Here is an 18621-nt window from a genome sequence, read left to right on the forward strand (position 1 = left end):
AACGGGGGTGGGGGCGGGGAGCCAAGGGTTGACACGACCAACCGTAAAACCAGGCAACGTGGGTTCGACTCTTAAGTAGGTCACTCAGTCACTTGAGTGAAAGGGAACCCTAGAACCAGCCTGCAAGGTTTAGGGGAGAATTAGAGTGGATAGTGCATTTGATACAGCACCTGGCTCATAAAAGTTAATCATCAATCAGCCGCAGCTGCTAGGTCAGGGCGAGTGTGAAGCAATCTCGGCACGGAGGCAAACAAGGGACTTTGCTCACAGCGTCCGAATAGAGGCTTGAAAATCTCAGAAACGTACAGCTAGGTCGTGGCGGGGGAGAGGGGGGCTGGGATGGATGTGCGGGGACCAGGGAAAGAGGGCCGCAGGTATGGGGCAGGGAGGGGCTCATCCTCTGCACAGGCCCTCGAGTTCTCCGAAGGTGCTCCCGCAGTACTGAGGAAGTTCCAGGGAGATGGCAAGGTTTTTTTCCTTCTTTTCCTTTAAGAGGTTGAATTACTCGAAGAGCCTGCAATCTAGTTGTAGGAAAGCACCTAATACAATAAGTGCAATAAATACGAATGGAGGCCCTTGTGTCCTCATTTCCTCCCAAATAGAATTAAAGAAAATGCAGAGATGTCGTTCTTTTCTTTCTTAAGCAGGATTCAATTAGGCTATGCCAGCAGAGCCGCGGTGCCCCTTGGGAAGGAAGCAGGCAGTCACCCCTGGGGAGGAGGAAGGGGAGCCCCGCAATGGTGGGGCTTCTCCATGTAGGTGAGGACGGACACAGGTAGACCATCACCTCGGTCCGTGCTTATGTTGGGTTCCCTGTGCGTGGTTTTCCACGTGACCGAGAAGGAAAGACGGCAGTGCCCTAGGCTCTGTCTTGACCAGATGTAGAAGAACTGGACGTTTAATGGAATTAATTTAAAGTTAAACAAGAGTAAGTTGTTCGTGGCCGCCCTTACAAATAAGGGCTCAGAAGCCAGAGCTGCCCATGGCCTACAGTGACCCAGTAACAAAGACTGTCCTGTCATGATTAGTCTCAGGAAACAGTAAGGGCACGAAACGCTGTCCTGCAAACAGACGTCTTTGGGATGACACAAGGGTCCTTACGGTGTTCTAGGTGTCACAGTACAGAGAGACCTTGGTTGTTGCCCGTCACTTTTTATACTGTGCCGTACTCAAGATAGATCCAGTTTCTTTGGATGGAACACACAATTTTGGTGGACTGCCCACGGGGGAACACAGACGGAGAACAAAAATTAGGACGGAAAGCAAATATTGGCTTGAAATTAGAAATCAAAGAAGGAACTTAAAATTAGAAATGAATTACTGCTAATCACAGAGTTAACACGTTTACAAACACTGTAGACATGATGAGAACCAGAAAGAACCTAATCTGTGTAATAACTGTCTCGCACACTGTGAGGCCCTTACTTTACATTGTTGGCTGCGTGCTCCGTGGACTACCTCTTCACATGACACAGTTTTCTAGTATTCCCTGTATGGAGAAAGGAGGAAAGTAATTCAGTCTTTTCTTTTGCGTGTGTGATTTAAATCTGTTACTTGCTATTGAAATGCTGGAAAGGTTCATAACTCATGATTTGTACCGTCCAATAAATTCTTAGGGTTATTGGCCAGTTTTGGAAAAACTCTGTGAAATTTTCCCGACATAATGAAGGACCAGATTTCAAGGCCTTAGAAGAGTCTTTGAGCTGCGATCGATATTTTTAAACACTCTTTGGGCTGAGGTCCTGCGAACTAGTTTGCCCTGGATGTCATTGTAGAGACGTTAAGTGCTACGGCAGCCTCACCGACGTCAATGCAGCCTGCAGGCTGGGCGGAGCACACTTCCGTCCTTACCAGGCGCCCAGGAGAATGCAATCATCTACGTAAATTGCGACATGTGTGATGATCGTCCCATGCTCTTACACACTTCTTTCCTCTTCAACGCCCGTCTAGCTCTGGGCCAGGCACTGCCGAGCACACTCACACGTGTGTGCTATGTCTTCAACCTGCACCTTGGTGTCACGGTGCCGCCTGGCTGGGCGGGCACAGGGGTGACAGGCATATTGCTAGGAGCCAGTCTTACACTTGGAGGGCCACAGTCACCAAGTTACTGACAATCGTGACTGCAGAATATCCCTGAGCAAAGGCAAGCTAAGTGGATTCTCTCCTGGAGTTCTCGGTTGAGTACCCCACCTGCCCAGGCTGTCTGACGTCAGCAGACTGGTGGGAGCGTGATGGACCGGGAGCTTATGCTCCAACGGTTAGGGCATCTTTTCAATTTTTACAAGAACATCGTACCCACTGGGGGCGCTTTCTGGTCCTCGACTGGGCCTGTTCAAATGAGAACTCCCGAGGCTACATTTCATCAGCCCCGACTCTTTCCTCGGTTTTGCCTTTGTCTTTCCATTTAGCTTCCAGCCATTGGTGAGTCGGGAATTCCTTCAGGAATCTGCTCGTTTGCTACACATTCTTCCAAGGCTTTTCCTCTCCCTCTGCTCCAATGCAACTGCCACAGCCATTCCGACACGACACTGAGCTTCCTACAGTCCTCCTTAATTAAATCCATCTAGATTACATATCGCCTATAAAACGATGTACAGCTTTTTAAATCTGAGATTCAAACCACTCCTCGTTCAACACCCCTCTTACCTCTTCCGCAACTTCCCCATGCAACACCAGTGCTCCAGTGCCTGGTTAATTCTGGAACATTCTGCATTTTCCTCTAAACCTCAGAGTCTTTGCTCAGGTGCACACTTCCCTTACACTACAATTTAATGATGAAATATTCACGAGGTCATGCCTAATCAAGCCTTGGGAGGAAGTGACTTCTTGCTCCACACTCCTGTGCTGTGTGCGGATTGCTCCGAACAGTTATTTGTCACTCAGTGTAGATGTCCCTGACTTCTGATTTAAAAATATGAAATGCTAATTTTTTACAACTTTGAATAATATAAGCAGTCCAAACTGGAATCTACTCAGGTGCCCGTTCACGGGCACACAGATAAATAAAATGTGGCATATTCAAGTAATGGACACAGCTATAAAAATTAATGATCTGTGTAACTATGCACGAAAGTGTGGTTGAACCAAACAAAATTTTTAGTGGAAGGATCTAAACACAAAAGAATCAATCTGTTATTTGATTTGTATAAAGTACCAAAACTGGCCAACCGATCCCATGGCCTTTGAGGTCAGGCCAGAGGGCACCTGTGTTGGGGGTGGAGGGGGAAAGCCTGGCAGAATGGGGGGACTGGGGATTCTTGCGAGGGGGTGCTGTTCAGTGTCTTCACCTTCTTAATAGTCAGCAAGCATTTGCTGAATATTTGCTCTCTTCTTTCTGCATAGTCTCAATACAAAGCTTTAAAACGCCAGCATTCCCATTTTGTGCTTTTTGAGTTATTAAAATCCCTTATACCTTGTGAGAGTCAACCTGTTGCTTGGCACACAAGAAGATTAACTGCATAAATTGCCGGAAAAGCAGGTGCCCCAGGTCAGCCAGCTTTGCATTCTTGGCAATATTGACCCAGGCCATCTGGGTCTCCACCGTGGAAGGGCTGTCTGCCCTCGGGTTCTGTAGAGGATTTTTAAAAGAGCTCCTGCACTTGATCTGCTGGGGCGTCTGTACTGTGGGCCTGACAGGGGTTTGTGTAAGCGGAGGGTCTCTGAACCCAGAGGTCTTCGGGAGTTACTGCTCTGCCTGCTCCCAGAACCCGGGCAGGTTCCAGCAGAGAACTCGCCTAGTTTATAAAAGCAAACCCAGAGCCGCCGGCCACAGCACTGGCATGCAGTGGGCGCGCCGAGAGACTGTCTGCAAACTCCGGGCTGCTGGGACTTGTGGTGGATTTTTTTTTTCCCTAACTTTGCAAATGTTTCTGATGGGAGGGGCCTTTGGCCATGTCTTTGTTTCCTGACCTACGTTTCAACTTCCTTCTGGAGCAAGTATTTTCCTGCACTAATCACAACTTTTCTTCACAGAGGAGAACCCGAGAGAGTGTGAGCATTGTCAGCCACTAAATGTACCCCTGAAAGATCCCCTCAAAATGAGATTCCCAGCAAAGATCCTGTGGCTTATGTTATGGACGGGCTGTGTAGCACAAGGTAAGAGTGAAAAATGAAAGGCTTTGTTTTTTTTTTTCCTCTAACTCTATTATCAGGCATTTGCTCATATGCTTTTCACAGTGGTAATAAAAATGTGGTCTAGAAAATGTGGATTTTTTTACTGCTCTGTAGCTCAGCATTTGAGTGTCTTTGATGGTGCGAAGTTTAAATCCTATGCAAAGCTTATTTGAATGCCATTCTGATTGTTTTTCATAATTCTATGTGAGATAAGATTCCAGAAAATATTTTAAAATACTTTTGAACATTATAATATGTATAATCACTTCCCTTGTAACTGTCATAAAATATAATTTACTTTATGACAGTAAAATATAATTTACTTTACTCTAATTTTTTGCTTAGAATTTTTCCTAAACTGGCTTTATGTCAAAGTATTTAGCTGCATGTGAACATTTACAGAACCTGAACACAAATTAGACAACAAAATCCTTCAAATCATATAATGATTAGATTCATTTCCGGAATAGATATTAACTCTTTCTCAAGGAATATTCATTTATCGTTTAGAACTGATATTGTCATGGCTTTAAAAGGCTTGTAGATGTGTATTACTTGAATCATTAGGGTAAAAACATTATATAAGTTTGAAAAAAATAAAAATGTAATCTCTGTGATAGAGCCTGTGGAAAGGGTTTTTTCCCTGTGGTTGCATGTAAGATAATGTCCTAAAAGGATGCTCTTTAGGCACAATGAGTGTGAGTGCCGGCGGTTTTTTTTCCGGCATCAGTGGGACAGTTTCTGGATTCATAATTAAATGTAATTCTATCGCCATTTCTCAATAGATTAATAAGTTTCTTCTTGCAGGAAATTTGCTTTCCTCATTCATGAGAGTTAATTGTGTGATAGGTAGAGGATTGACACTTTAAAATTAAATGAGTTACTTATCATTCATAAATTCTCAAAAGTCTTCTCCAAGGCAACAGAGTGTGGGTGGGATGCCCCCTCGTGCCAGCCCCTGACCACTGAGGAACGTTGTCAGCAAAGACCACGAAAACCTCTGTCCTCGCGGGTCTCTCACTAGAAAATACAGGCACATATCTTTTTTTTTTACTTATATCCTGTAGCCTATAGTAATTTATTTAAGTTTATTCCAACGTTTTTAATACTTTCTGAAAAAGAGCTTTTTTAGTTATACATTCTAATATACTATGGTGTGACTTTCAGCTTGTAAACTTTATATCAGCTCCTCTTTAAACTAGGTATACAGTTATTTCCCTGCACATATCGATATGACAAGTAATGTTTAAAAGTAAAATATTACTTATTGACAAACAGTTCAGAACAATGTCAGTGTTACTAACCTTAGAAAACTTTTTTCTTTACTCGTGTTCTGTCTTCTTTTAGTAGGAATGCTTTTAGGCTTACGCGATTTACTTGTTGTTTGTTGAGGTTTTGTGGAGACTTCTTTTGTCGTGTAGAGACTTGTTTTATTTCTAGCTCATGTTTAAAACTCAAGAATCGTGCCAAGCTTAATAAACTGTTTAAGTGATGACAAAGTGCAATTTGAAGTGTCAGGACTTGATTCGACAAAGTATTAGTGATGAAAATTGAAGGAGTTTAAATTCTTTGCTGATGTCATCAATTTCAGATGACATATTCCATCAATGTGTGTTCAAGTGTGACATCAGTTTCTGCTGGTGAGCTGGTCCTTATATATGCCACAGTGAGAATGACTATGCATTTGGCTAATTCCTAACAGGTTAAGTACAGCTGTAATGTTTAAACAACACTCAAGTTAGTGTCATGGCTTTGACAAATGTACCCATAATGCACCAGCAAGTAGAGGGAAATGATGTGAATTTTCCATGACTACAGAATGACCATTTTATTCCTTGCTCGCAAAACAGTTCTGCAACTAAATTAGTTTGCTGTGAATTATTACAAGTGGATAACTTTTCTGCAACAATTTCGGTGGGGTGAAGTAGAAATGGGTGGCGAGCAGGGTGAGAACCAGACTAAGCAACTCTGGAAGATGGGGTATTTCCCTGCAGCCTAGACCCACCGGGTACAGTGGTCCAGGACATCGTTGGAGACGGGGTGGGGGCGTGCCAAAGCAAGCCTTGTTATTTTGAGGGTAGGCATGTCCTGGAAATGCATCTGCCCCTCACGTGCTTGCAGAAGATGGTAAACTAGAACTGAATGGCTTCAGTATCACTAAAACTATTCTCAGCCAGAAGCAAGTTCCCAGATAGAAACTGAAGCTCAGGATGTTAGAGATTCTTCACTATCGGCCTTTGATCGTCAGGGCTGGAGCCAGAGTCTAAGTTGATCCATATTTATTTGGTCAAACCCTGATCGTCCCACTGCCTTCACCACTTGCCCTTCTTTCCAGCTCGGCCTCCTCCTCCTCACCCCACACCCCCTCCCCGACCTGCCCGGCTGTGATGTTCTGCCAACCAATCCATCCTGTGTTCTCTTCACTCGTGTGCACTTGACCCATTTCTTAACAACTGCAACTGGTCTCAGGACATAGTGCATGAAAAGGACATGATGTAATGAGGAAAAAATTGTTACAGTTTAGCTTAAAACGATAAGGCAACATAAAAATGGCTCAGAGAAAGTAGTGAAACAGAAAAAAACCCCGCAAAAAATAGTAAAGGGAAAGGAGAATAAAAGATTTGACAGGGTACTTTTATCTGTTTGGACATTTTAATGGAGGGAGCCAAGTTTCTCATAAAACTTGTTAACTAGAAATATAATACATTGAAAGGAGATTATAAAAATGTTCCTTCAAAGGTTCCCGAAGGTATTTTTAAGCGAAATTGATTTATGACTTTAGAAAGTGCAACATCAATTCAAATTTAGGGCATGTGGACAGGACTGGACAGTGGGTTATAGATGTTACAGTTTTTTGAGTGCATGCAGCTATGTTTTCAATGCTGTGGCCTCCCCTATCATCTTTTACATTTGCTTCCATCTACGATGCCCTTCCACAGGTTGTCCGCAACCTACAGCTACAACGGAAAGGCTCTGAGCTAGTTTCATACTCACTCATTCATTCATTCATTCATTCATTCAACAGTCATTTCCGGATTAACTGCTAAGTACTGTGCTCCCTGACTGACTAGCACTTTCCAAAAGATAGTCACTTAGTGGGGAAAACAAAAGGAATGATTATTGCGTTTAATCAACATGTTGTATTTTATCATATAAAGTATTGTGATGGAGGTAAACAAAGGAGGCATATAGGGAAGGCAAAAAAACCCGAACTGGAAGGAGATGGTGGGGGGGCGGCAGTGTCTGGGGAGCTGGGTGGTAAGGGGGCAACAGAGAGAGGGGAGTGTGTCAGGGCTGCGATAAGAAACTGTTGTGCTCTGTTTCACAATTAACATTTTTAAAAAAAATTGTATAGTTATCTGTTTAAATTTGTAAAATATAAATTCACTTCTTCAAATGCTTATTAAACGCAGCATAGTCTTTTTCTGCTTTCCCTCGAGTCTATTTAAAAAACTTCATTCTAAGTAATATTTTATTTACATGAGTACTTAGTTATATTACCTCCCAAATTACTTTGAATTATTCTGTTATTTCTAAAACAACCCGAATATCTCTTATTTTGAAAAGTGAGTTGGATCAGGTCATATACATGCACATATCAGTAATATGCATATATACAAATAAGAAGAGAGGAAGGACATTTAATATAAAATATCTATTTTTGCTATTTCCATTTTATCTGTTTTTACATTTTTGGTTTTGCGTTATAATATATTTTAATATTTACTAAGTTTAGAATTAGGCTATTCAAAAAGTAGCATCTGCTATTTTTCCCCAAAATAATTTTAGAAAAATAGGTTAATTGAACAGAGACCCACTTTAGTTTACCAAAGCAATGTGGTGCAAATTTGATTAGGTTTTCTCAAGTGTATAACTTTATTATGATTTATTTAATTTGATTAAGGATACTTTTCAAACAATAGTTTGTATATATACACATACAGACACTGAAAACAAGTAAGTACCTCTGTGTTTGCATGTCAATAATACCCCTTTAAAATCTGAAAGTAGAAAATTAGGTAAACACTAATTATTAAAACATCATGTATTTATTTCTTAACTTTGACCAAAATGTTATATCATTTATAAAAATAATGTTAAAAATATAAAAATATATTTATATTTTATATCTCAAATTAAAGTAAAATGAATTCTATTCTAGTCTAATAGCCAAAACTATTCACACTCTTTATTTATAGACTGAATAATTTTAAATTAGAAAGTCAGACCAAATAAATCAACAGTTCACCCAGGTAGTGTTTTACAAAGAAAGAAATGAATTAGCATTTATTGGACTGTGTAAACACAAGATGAAGTACTCATTGTTTAAATCCAAGTAAATACTTAGACCTAAGAAAGCTTAGTTTACTCATTAACTTAGAACTTGAGGAATGTGATGGCTATTCAAAAATAATAATAATAGCTTTCAGATTAATCCTACCTCAAAAAATGCTTCCGTGCTTTTGCAAATAGTTTCCTTTCATTTAATTCAAGTGAATGTGGTTAGTGTGCATAAGTGCCAATAACTCTTTTTCTAATTGAAACTCTTTGAGAATGAGCTTGAACAGTTAGCTATTTGTCAACGTAGGCCAATAAAAGTCACGTCATAAGATAGGTTTAATTATTGTTATAACACAATTTAGTGAATCATTCTATAAATATTTTGGTATGACATGAGTTGATAATACTCAAAGTATGAAAGAGTAGACCAGAAGCAGACAGGAGGTGCATTTGATATTAGGAGAGTCGAATATTAGTGACAATCTCTGCACTATAAAAAACAGGGCAGGGAAGTCCTTATCCCCAGGGAACCTACGTGTGGGTGGGAGAATAAGTGAATTTTAGTAAACAAAAATAAGTATGAATCATGAGCTATGTTGTGAAAAAAATCATATTTAAAGACAGCCAGAAGGATGAGACAAAGCCAACCATCAGAAGTCTGTGGTGAGAATGTTCCACTATGAAGGTGACAGATGAGGGTCATCAGCGCCGAGGCCGTGGAGAGATCACAGACGGAGCGGAGGTGACATATCTTTTCTTACGGAGTCAAGAGTTGCCATTGAAAGCCCCTGAAAGAAGCACAGAGCTTCAAGTACTATTGGAAGTGAAAGAAGTAATGAACTTGGGAGCTCTGGACGGATAGGGAACAGGGGTCAATGTTGACTCTAGAACACAGAGTAAACACTGAAAAAAAAGCTGACGGGAAGATTATGGGAGACGTGTGTCTTTATCTCCCATCTCTGGTTGTTAAAGAACAGTGAACTAAATTCTAAAAGTCAAGAATTAGAGGTTAAGTCTGGGAATAACCAGCAGGAGGATGCGTCGCCTCCAGCCAGCAAGTGGGCTGAACGGTTCAGTGGCTGGGTTCCTCTTTTGGTAAGATCACTGTATTAGTGGCGATAATTTAAATCACAGAAATGAAGTGATAAAAAAATTGTATTACCTTTTCCTTGCATTAGCTTAGGAACAGAATGGGAACCCAGATTTATCAAAATCTTACTATGTTCATGGAAAATTGTTCTCTACTCACAATATCGGCACCTACATTTGAAATTTAACTTACTTATTTTACTAATAATCTGAATGCCATGAAGTGGGTCTGAATATTGAAAGTGAAAAACACTCTCATGAGCCTGTAATTAAACAGAAAATTTTCATCTAAAAACCAACAGGAACATTAAAGTTGCAAAAAATAAAGGAAAAACTTGCTTTGGCAGGCCAGAGGGGGCGGGCTGTGTGTGTGGTTTTGTGGCAGGGTATGACCACCATCTAGTGGCAGAAAGTATATTTACTTAACTTGTAAAAAATCAAAACTGGGCTTTGGAATCATTTATTACCAAGTTCCCTAACATAAGTGTGCTAAAATATTTCAAAAATTTCAGAGGAAAATTAGTGCCTATGGAATCCTACACAAATAGTATTTATTGCATAAAATGTAGTTTCACATGGAGCTTTCTCTTCTATGAAATGTTGCAAAATGTTTTAATGATGCATATGTTCTGTGATGAGACCCAGCTTAGTGGATTGTATTTCTCCCTTGCCTTTTTAAAAAAATTCTAGAAAAGGAAGGTAAGCTGTGGTTTTAAAACCAAGTCAGGAAAGGAGTCTAGGGATGAAAAAAATACCAATAAATCTGTGTGCTGATAACTGTGTGTCTTTATATGTGCCATTTTTTAAAGTAATGTGTTGGGGGTCTGCTAATGTAATCATTCTAACACCAGGGGTCGTTATATGTAAATTAAGTAGTAGGAAATATTTAAAATATGGACAATAATCGCAGTGGGCACGAGCTTCTTTGTTAATTTTCTGTGTTCTCTTTATATATCATTTAGTTAATTAATTTTTGCAAAATAAGAATCATGCTGTACATGCAGATTCTGCTAAGTCAATGTTCATTGTAAAAAATAATGCATGCATACATAAAATACAATTGTACTGTAGTAGAATTCAGTATAGTCATCCAGTCAAGAAGTAGAATGTTCGCCATAACCTGTAGGTTTCTTTTAGATTAATACCCCTATCTTCCTCCTGGAAGAAAATGTTATCTTACTATTTATGGTCATTACACTTTTGCTCTTCTGTAATAGTTTCAGAGCTTATGTACTCATTCCTGATACATATGTCTGTTCTTGAATTTCATGGAGATTAAATAACCCTGTAGTAGTTGTTGTACCTTTCTGTCTCTTCATGTGGTTATTATTTTTTTTTCTTTTCACGTCGTTTTGTAGTACCGGTATATCATTCTATGACAGGTGTATGCCGCACATTTTTATGCGCCCGACTGCTGATGGACGTGGGAGCTGCCTCCACTTTTGATTGTTAAGAAAATCACGTGGCTATGCGTTCCCAGGCTTGAAATCGGGTTCCGTGGCGCGTGAGGATGTGACCCGAGAAATGGAATCCCCGAGGGATGAACAGCTGCGCTCGGAGCCGCTGCGCGGGCGCTTCTCTGCGTCAGCGACTCCGGTTTTCCTCCCCGCCCTCTATCCCTGGGGCCCCACGTTCTTTCCAGGCGGTCGGATTATTTTGAGACTTCTTAAATATTTACCAGTCATGTTATGGTTTTAATTTTCAGCGGGAGAAATTTTTTATACATTTATGGACCTCTTGGGTTTCTTCTCTTTGGTAATGCAGGTTCAAGTCCTTTACTATCATTATCTTCTTTTATTTTTTCAACTACCCTTGTCAAGTTTTAATAACTAGGTTATTTCTCCTTGTATGCTTTATAAAAGTAGCAGATGAATGCAACCAATTCTATAAATGGATGCTGGAGGGTTTCTACTTTAGAAACTTTTTGGTTTCTTTCTACTTTTCTACTACTCTTTGGTTCTAGAACTCTTGAGGTGTTAGAATCTCTTTGAGTCAGTTTTAAGTCATTTTTTTTCTAGGAATTCATCTATTTCATCAGTATTCTGTTAAAATATTTTTATTGTGAGATTTTTAGAGAGGGGGAAGAGAAGGAGAAAGAGAGGAAGTGAAACACCAATGTGTGGTTGCCTCTCACACGCCCCCTACTGGGGACCTGGCCCACAACCCAGGCCTGTACCCTGCCTGGGAATCAAACCTGTGACCCTTTGGTTCACAGGCCGGCCCTCAATCCACTGAGCCACACCAGCCAGGGCTGTTAAAATCTTTTTGATGTTTACAAGATTTCTAAAGGAATCCCTTTCTGAATCGACATCATGGTTATTGGTGCTTTCTTTCTTTTTTATATCACGATCAGTTTTGCCAGAATTTTATCACTCTTATCAAAATTGATGGCCCTGTTCCATCCTGTTCTATCTTATTTGAAATGTTTCCATATATCTTTGTGTCATCTCACCATGCTTTATATTTTTAAAGAAAATTCATCTAGCTGCATCTCTCTGAATACTTGTTTAATAACTCACTTCCTTACTAGAGCAGACACATTATCTCTTTTTATTCATTGTTTTTTCTTCACAGCTTAGATTAGTGCCCAGCAAATACTTTCCAACTGCAATGAATCGGTTAAAACAATGTAGTAAAGTACCATTCTACTCCAGAACTGTTCTTACCAATTTATGCAGATTCAATTTCTGTAAGTCTATATGCATGTAAAATCTGGCTGAACCTATAACCATGTAGATATTTTTAAAAGCACAAATAACCTGAGCATAAACAATTACTTTAAGCCCTCGTTCTGCTTCCATCGTCTGCAGATTGCGTGACACCTCCTCCCAAAAAAGACAGGGAAGTTCTGCAGGGCTCCTGGTCTGAACAGAGCTACAAAGAGGGCACTAAGGCCACATACAAGTGCCGCCCCGGGTTCAGGACATACGGCCTGATTACAGTGCAGTGCAAGGAAGGCCAATGGGTGGACCTCAACCCATCGAAAATATGCCAGAGTGAGTGATCCATGCTTTTTTATTCTTTATTTGTATTATTTTTTATTTTATTGTTGCTCAATTACAGTTGTCTGCATTTTTCCCCCACCACTGCCCCCCACCCTAGCCAAACCCCCCTCCCTCCCTTGCTTCCACCCTGCCCCTCGGTTTGGTCCATGTGTCCTTTATAGTAGTTCCTGAAAACCCTTCTCCCCCTTCTGTCCCCTTCCCCCTCCCCTCTGGCTATTGTTAGATTGTTCTTCATTTCAGTGTCTCTGGTTATATTTTGTTTGCTTTTTTTCTTTTGTTGTTTACGTTCCAGTTAAAGTTGAGATCACATGGTATTTGTCTTTCACTGCCTGGCTTGTTTCGCTTAGCATAATGCTTTCCAGCTCCATCCAAGCTGTTGCAAAGGGTAGGAGCTCCTTCTTTCTTTCTGCTGCATAGAATCCCATTGTGTAAATGTACCACAGTTTTTTGATCCACTCATTGACTGATGGGCACCTAAGTCGCTTCCAGCACCTAGCTATTGTACATTGTGCTGCTATGAACATTGGGGTGCACAGGTTCTTTTGCATTGGTGTTTCAGGATCCTTAGGATACAATCCCAACAATGCTTTTTTTTTTAATTTACAAAAACTTTTAGTTGCCAAAATACGGAATGTTTACTCCTATAGCAATATGAGATGAATTATATCAAAGTTACCATTTCAATACAAAACACAACACTAGCACTTATTCTTAAAAAGGGAGAGGTAATCTTCCAAAACTCAAAAAACGAAACCTATAGATACGTTCAATTCTCAAATAATGACTTTGCCATTTTCCGCTTTTCCATGGCTTCAATTCTGTCCTCAAACATAATATCAAACATCTTTGTCCCCGACCTCTCCACGTACAATTCATTTCCCGCGCTACGTGCTGCTATCGTAGCCTTTTCTTTGTTTCAGAAAAGCCCTGTGGACACCCCGGAGACACACCCTTTGGTTCATTCGACCTTGTAACAGGAGACAAATTTGAATACGGGGCCAAGGTGGTCTATACATGCGATGAGGGGTGAGTAGTCAATATAAAACGACGTCTGTGATTGAGGTAATTCACCCCTGATATAATAAATCAGAACTGTCCTGATTTATATTTTAAGCTGACAATATTTTTCTGTGAGCCTTTTTATAGGTAGCATGCATGTAACTCCCCAAATTAAAACTAAATAATGAAAATGATTATATCTGGATACCATGTTATCTCCTCAACAGTGAAAATTTACGGTGAATTGTAATTACTCTGTCAGGGGGGAGGCTGGGAAAACAGTACGAGTATAAACAGCGGTTCCTGCCGACGAGTCCTCAGTGCATTCTGTGATGTGCAGGTTATTACGGGGGTGCCGTGGGTCCGGCACAGAGGAAACGGTGAAAAGTTATGTGACCTGCTACCTATTTTTGTAACATCTTATAAAATGTGGGAGAAGCAAGACTTTTACACTGCGATAATAACTATTCTGTAAGGTCCCATGGTCTGTAAAGTATTCTTATCATGTGGGCCCCAAAATGCTGCTGTGTTTATCATCATTGACTCCGGTCCCACACTGGATTTTCAGGGTGAGTCCGCACACGGGCTCGTCTCCCCAGCGCCCACTGTCCCCTGTTATCAGCCGGGCCGAAAACTGGTTTCAAAGGACGCTTCACACATGGAGAAACCAGGGTCCTCGCATCAATATAAATAGCGTCAAGAGATTCCAAACGGCATCTTGTTATTCTCTCCTCATGGACTGCCTGACGCGTGGGCTTTGGAGCAAGCCCGCATTCCAGAACTGTGCCACTCAATAAATGGTTGCACTTTCCAAAATGCCACTTCACTCCCATCCCCTCACTTATAAAGGCAGAAACATACTGGGCGCACCAAAGGGTCGGTGGGGGAGGCCCTGAGGTCCCGGGGACTCCGAGGACACCCGCTAAGGGTTAGGTCTGGTGATTTAGTCCCTCCTTGCTCACTGCGCGAGGGCATTTCTCAAAGACACTGCTAATTTCCAGCCCAGCCTTCAGTCATTGCCGCTACCGTGCCACGCATGCCCAGAAGAAGACCCGTGGGCTGCACCCCCCCACACACTCCCTCCACTCTTCACCTCTGAAGCGCCCCTTCAGTCCAGGCTCGTTCAGTCTGTCCAGGTCCCAGCTCTGGCCTGGCAACAGGAGCAAACGCTCGCAGACGTTAGGGCCCCTGCACTCAGCACCCAGCAGTGTTCAGAGCTGCGAAGAGACCAGCGGCCTGCTTGCCTCTGCGGCTGGCTCCGCCCCGCTCCCCTGCGCCCCCTTCCTCCTGGGTGAGCTGTGGGCGTCCTCCGTGACAGGCCCCAGGAAAGTAACAGTCTTCTCACCCACTGGGGGACTCCCACAGCACCAGATACTTGTCAGCGAAAAAGAGTTCTTGGGTCATGCAAGGTCAACAAAAGGAAGTATTGTATGCCGTTTTTAAATTTTACTTGAGATGTTGTTTGGCTTATGTGAGGGCGCGTAAGCCATTTGACACAGTTGTGAGATCTAATGGCAAGGGGGGCGTGTACCACACCCATGGTTTCTGCCAGTAAACTTGACCTCGGACCCCCTTGTCGCCCTCACCCACTCTTTGCTGAATCCCTATTTAGCTGAATACCAGCCACTTAGGAGGAGATTCGATGTGGTTACCCCGTTTCACTGTCTTACAGGTAGGAAGTGTTAAGGAAGCACCCTGCAAAAGTGCCGGTGTTTTGCCTGGCTGGGGTTGCAGAAATAGGAGCCCTTACCTCCCACTCCCACCCCACCAGCACACGCATGGACAGTCTTTCTTTCTCCCACCCCCCCATGCATACGGGCTCCGGAAGGTTTTGTGTCAAGTTGTGTGGAATTGCTGAAGGAGCGTTGGGGGAGTGGACAGGTCTCTGGTGTAGGTGCAAAGTGTTCACCGGAAAACCTGCTTCCACTGGGCAGAGAAGAGAAGAGAACCTTTCATAACGAACGCCTTTGCTCCCTTCAGAGGCTCAGATGCTTGACTTCAAGTTCTGCAGTTTGCATTTAATTCATTGAAGTATTTCCTTCCCTGAGAGAACTAAGAACAGACCAATAAGAATCAAAGAAGGGTAAAGTATATTTTAAGGAAGAGAGTTTATTTGTTTTTTGTTGTTGTTGTTTAAATAGTCAGGTATTGCATGTTTTTTTAAGATTTTATTTATTTATTTTTAGAGAGGGAAGGGAGGGAGAAAGAGAGAGAAAGAGAAACATCAATGTGCGGTTGCTGGGGGTCATGGCCTGCAACCCAGGCATGTGCTCTGACTGGGAATCGAACCTGCGACACTTTAGTTCGCAGCCCGCGCTAAATCCACTGAGCTACGCCAGCCAGGGCTTGAGTTTATTTGTTTTACTTGTGCAATGGGCAGAACCGTAATATCCTTATTTGCAGATGGAGGAAACATTTGTCTATGTCGAATTACTGAGAAACTTTTCAAAGGCTCTTTCCATCACTGTCTCTCTTGTGGTTGTCAAAGTGCCTTCCCATTGTTTATTCTGGGGACACCGGCTGTGGGCTCACAGCTGTCCACTGTAATTTTGAGAAGGAGACTTTGCCTGGATCCGAGACCTCTCACTACGACGGCTCAATCTGCAGCCACCTGAAGGAACTTCCCTCCACGTAGAGAACCTCAGATTTTACGGGCAGGCTTGACAAGTCTTACGAATTAGATAAATTTGACATTGCATGGTTTCTGTAAGCAGACTGGGCTCGACGACCATGCCCCAGAAAGAATGTCAAGGACGGGGATGGGGACAAGTGCTGAAAATATGTCCCACACTAAGGAGTTTTCTCGGGCACTATCCTTGACTGTGTAAAAGTCCCGAGGTGCCAGGAGATGTCACTGTCTTGGAGGGCAGGAGAAAGCTGAAGGAGGCGGGCCATCGGGTTGTCTGCTGGTTACTGTCACTTTATGGTTTTTCTTTTGGGTGACAACTCCTGGAGCTTATTACATCATTAGGTGCAGTGAATTAACTGACTCAAAGAAAAAACAACAGTAATTTGTGCATGAAACAGTGAATCTGTACCATTGACCAAAAAGTAAGATTATTCCCAGGCTGTCTCCCTGAGCATTTGTGGGTGTTTCTTAAGAAAGAGAAAAAAATAAGACATAAAAAAGACATACAAGAGATAAAAACAGAGAGAAAGAAGAAAACGTATATGCTCTTAACTTTCCCTGAAATGGAAGTCGGACATGCAGAATGTTATTAAATTTAAAACCGCACATAAACACACATTCACTCACAGCCCTGTTACTTTTGGCTTTCAGGTACCAAATGATAGGTGACATTAATTTCCGGGAATGCGAAGCAGATGGATGGACCAACGACGTTCCTCTATGTGAAGGTAGATAAAAATCCTGAAAATACCTCAGATTGTTTGCAACGTCTTACATTAAAGCATCCTTAACATCTATAATCAAACATTTCTCTTTTTTTGACACAGGGGGTTTCATATCATTTATTGTAAAGCACAAAACAGGCATTTTAAAAGTGAAAGTATACACTGAAAAAGTACGTTTATATCACAAAGCATTGCCCACATGATAGTTGCGAATACATTTGCTGGAATGTGTACATCCACACTAAATACCAAAAAACAATATTTCTTACTCAATCTTTATTTAGTATAGCCAACCTTTTAACTACTGCATTATTTTTGTGTTTCGATAACCAAATACGAATACAGTCTCATCTGATCTAATATTTAAAGTATTAGAGCTTAGGAAGCCTAAAACTTGTTTTTCCTTCCTTTTGGATTCTAAGCTCTAGAAAGAACCCAGATATCAGGCCTTTAACCTGAAGAGCAGAAGCTCAGGTTGAGTAATGATGCCCTCACCCCCAAACCGCCCCTGTGCGGGATCCCAGGGCACAGCCAGAGTGGAGAGGCGGACTGAGGCCTCTCTCCCTTCCCGCCTGCCTGGGGAGGGTTTCCTGGGGACTCAAGTCCCTCTGGAAAGACAAGGGAAGTAAGAGAGGGCTCTGCCCTTTCTCTCTGACCCAGAAAGCAGACAGTAAGGATGGGAAGGTGCCGATCCTGTCACCGCCAGAATCTGAGCTAGTAATCCCAATACCTGGTCACGGTGCAGATCAACGGGACCAGCCAGAACAGGGTTTCCCTGTTCCGTGGTGGGGAGTGAAGAGAGAGGCTGAGAGAAAGACGCAGAAAGAAGGGGGGGAGGGGAAGAGAAAAGGGAGGAAGAAGCAGAAAAGTGTGGTCACGCAGAATAGCGGAGACCCGTGCTCTAGAGAGCGCCTGCGTGGGAAACCACCCGGGGCGCGAGTCAAAACCCGAAATTTTGGGTTGCTAAAGACGTCCTGAAGGGACATCCGTGGGGCGATGGGCAGGGACATAGCCATCGCCTGTCCATTTTAACAAGCGTCCTGGGGAACCTCCCTGTGCAGTGACCCTTCAATGCCATAACCTAAGAGATAGTGGGAAGTATTCCGTAAAACCTAAAGAAGCACCCGAATTATTTGGAACGCTGGCGTGGAAGTCGAAGGGAATGTTAAACCTACTTCCCTATTGAAGTAAATACAGTAAAAAAAAAAGTTTGCTGTTACACCTTTAGGAATATAGTGTTAGTGAGTGTGAGACTGAAGTGGAAATTTTGTATTTCATTCTCCCAAGCTGTCCATTTCTCAATTATTTAAGAAGCACTTGTCGGTAGTCAAAGTGGTAGTTTTCTTTGTCCATTTCCATAGAAAAGTTTCAAAGATAAATTCAATAGTTATTTTTTCCTTAGCAGGCTTGATCTCCAGCAAACAGGCATGTTGAATGCTTTAAAAGCAAACAAACAAAAAAACACACAACCCACATTTATTTCGTCCAATCTTATCTTGCTGACCTTATAATTATACATGTATCTATGCATATTTTTCATGATAAAGTTTCTAACTTCCATTATAAAATGTTCTGTTTATTTTTTCAGTTGTTAAGTGTTTGCCAGTGACAGCCCCAGAGAATGGGAGAGTTGTCAGTAGTGCGTTCAGCCCAGACCAGGAATACTCTTTTGGACAGGTGATAAAGTTTGAATGTAATCCAGGCTTCATGCTTTCTGGCCCTAAAGAAATACATTGCTCAGACAATGGCCTTTGGAGTGGAGAAAAACCAGGTTGCATGG

The 18621-nt window shown here is 42.0% G+C and overlaps 1 protein-coding gene across 6 annotated transcripts in view; it reads left to right on the forward strand.

Annotated features, from left to right (window-relative positions):
- The first annotated feature begins 3552 nt into the window (after positions 1 to 3552).
- Positions 3553 to 18621, forward strand: part of LOC114512472 (complement factor H) — a 157561-nt gene continuing 142492 nt past the window's right edge. The window contains exons 1-6 of one of the 6 annotated variants that reach the window (XM_036016225.1): positions 3553 to 3644; positions 3973 to 4095; positions 12294 to 12479; positions 13409 to 13514; positions 16768 to 16844; positions 18430 to 18621. In XM_036016225.1, coding sequence (XP_035872118.1) covers positions 4038 to 4095; positions 12294 to 12479; positions 13409 to 13514; positions 16768 to 16844; positions 18430 to 18621 — 619 coding nt within the window. In that variant the 5' untranslated portion in view covers positions 3553 to 3644; positions 3973 to 4037. Of the gene's footprint in view, positions 3645 to 3729; positions 4096 to 12293; positions 12480 to 13408; positions 13515 to 16767; positions 16845 to 18429 lie in introns of those variants that run through there. The other 5 variants (XM_036016227.1, XM_036016224.1, XM_036016226.1 and 2 more) reach the window with 5 other exon arrangements.

Source organism: Phyllostomus discolor, chromosome 15 (assembly GCF_004126475.2).
Source record: "Phyllostomus discolor isolate MPI-MPIP mPhyDis1 chromosome 15, mPhyDis1.pri.v3, whole genome shotgun sequence".
In the NCBI taxonomy this organism is placed as follows: Eukaryota; Metazoa; Chordata; class Mammalia; order Chiroptera; family Phyllostomidae; genus Phyllostomus; species Phyllostomus discolor.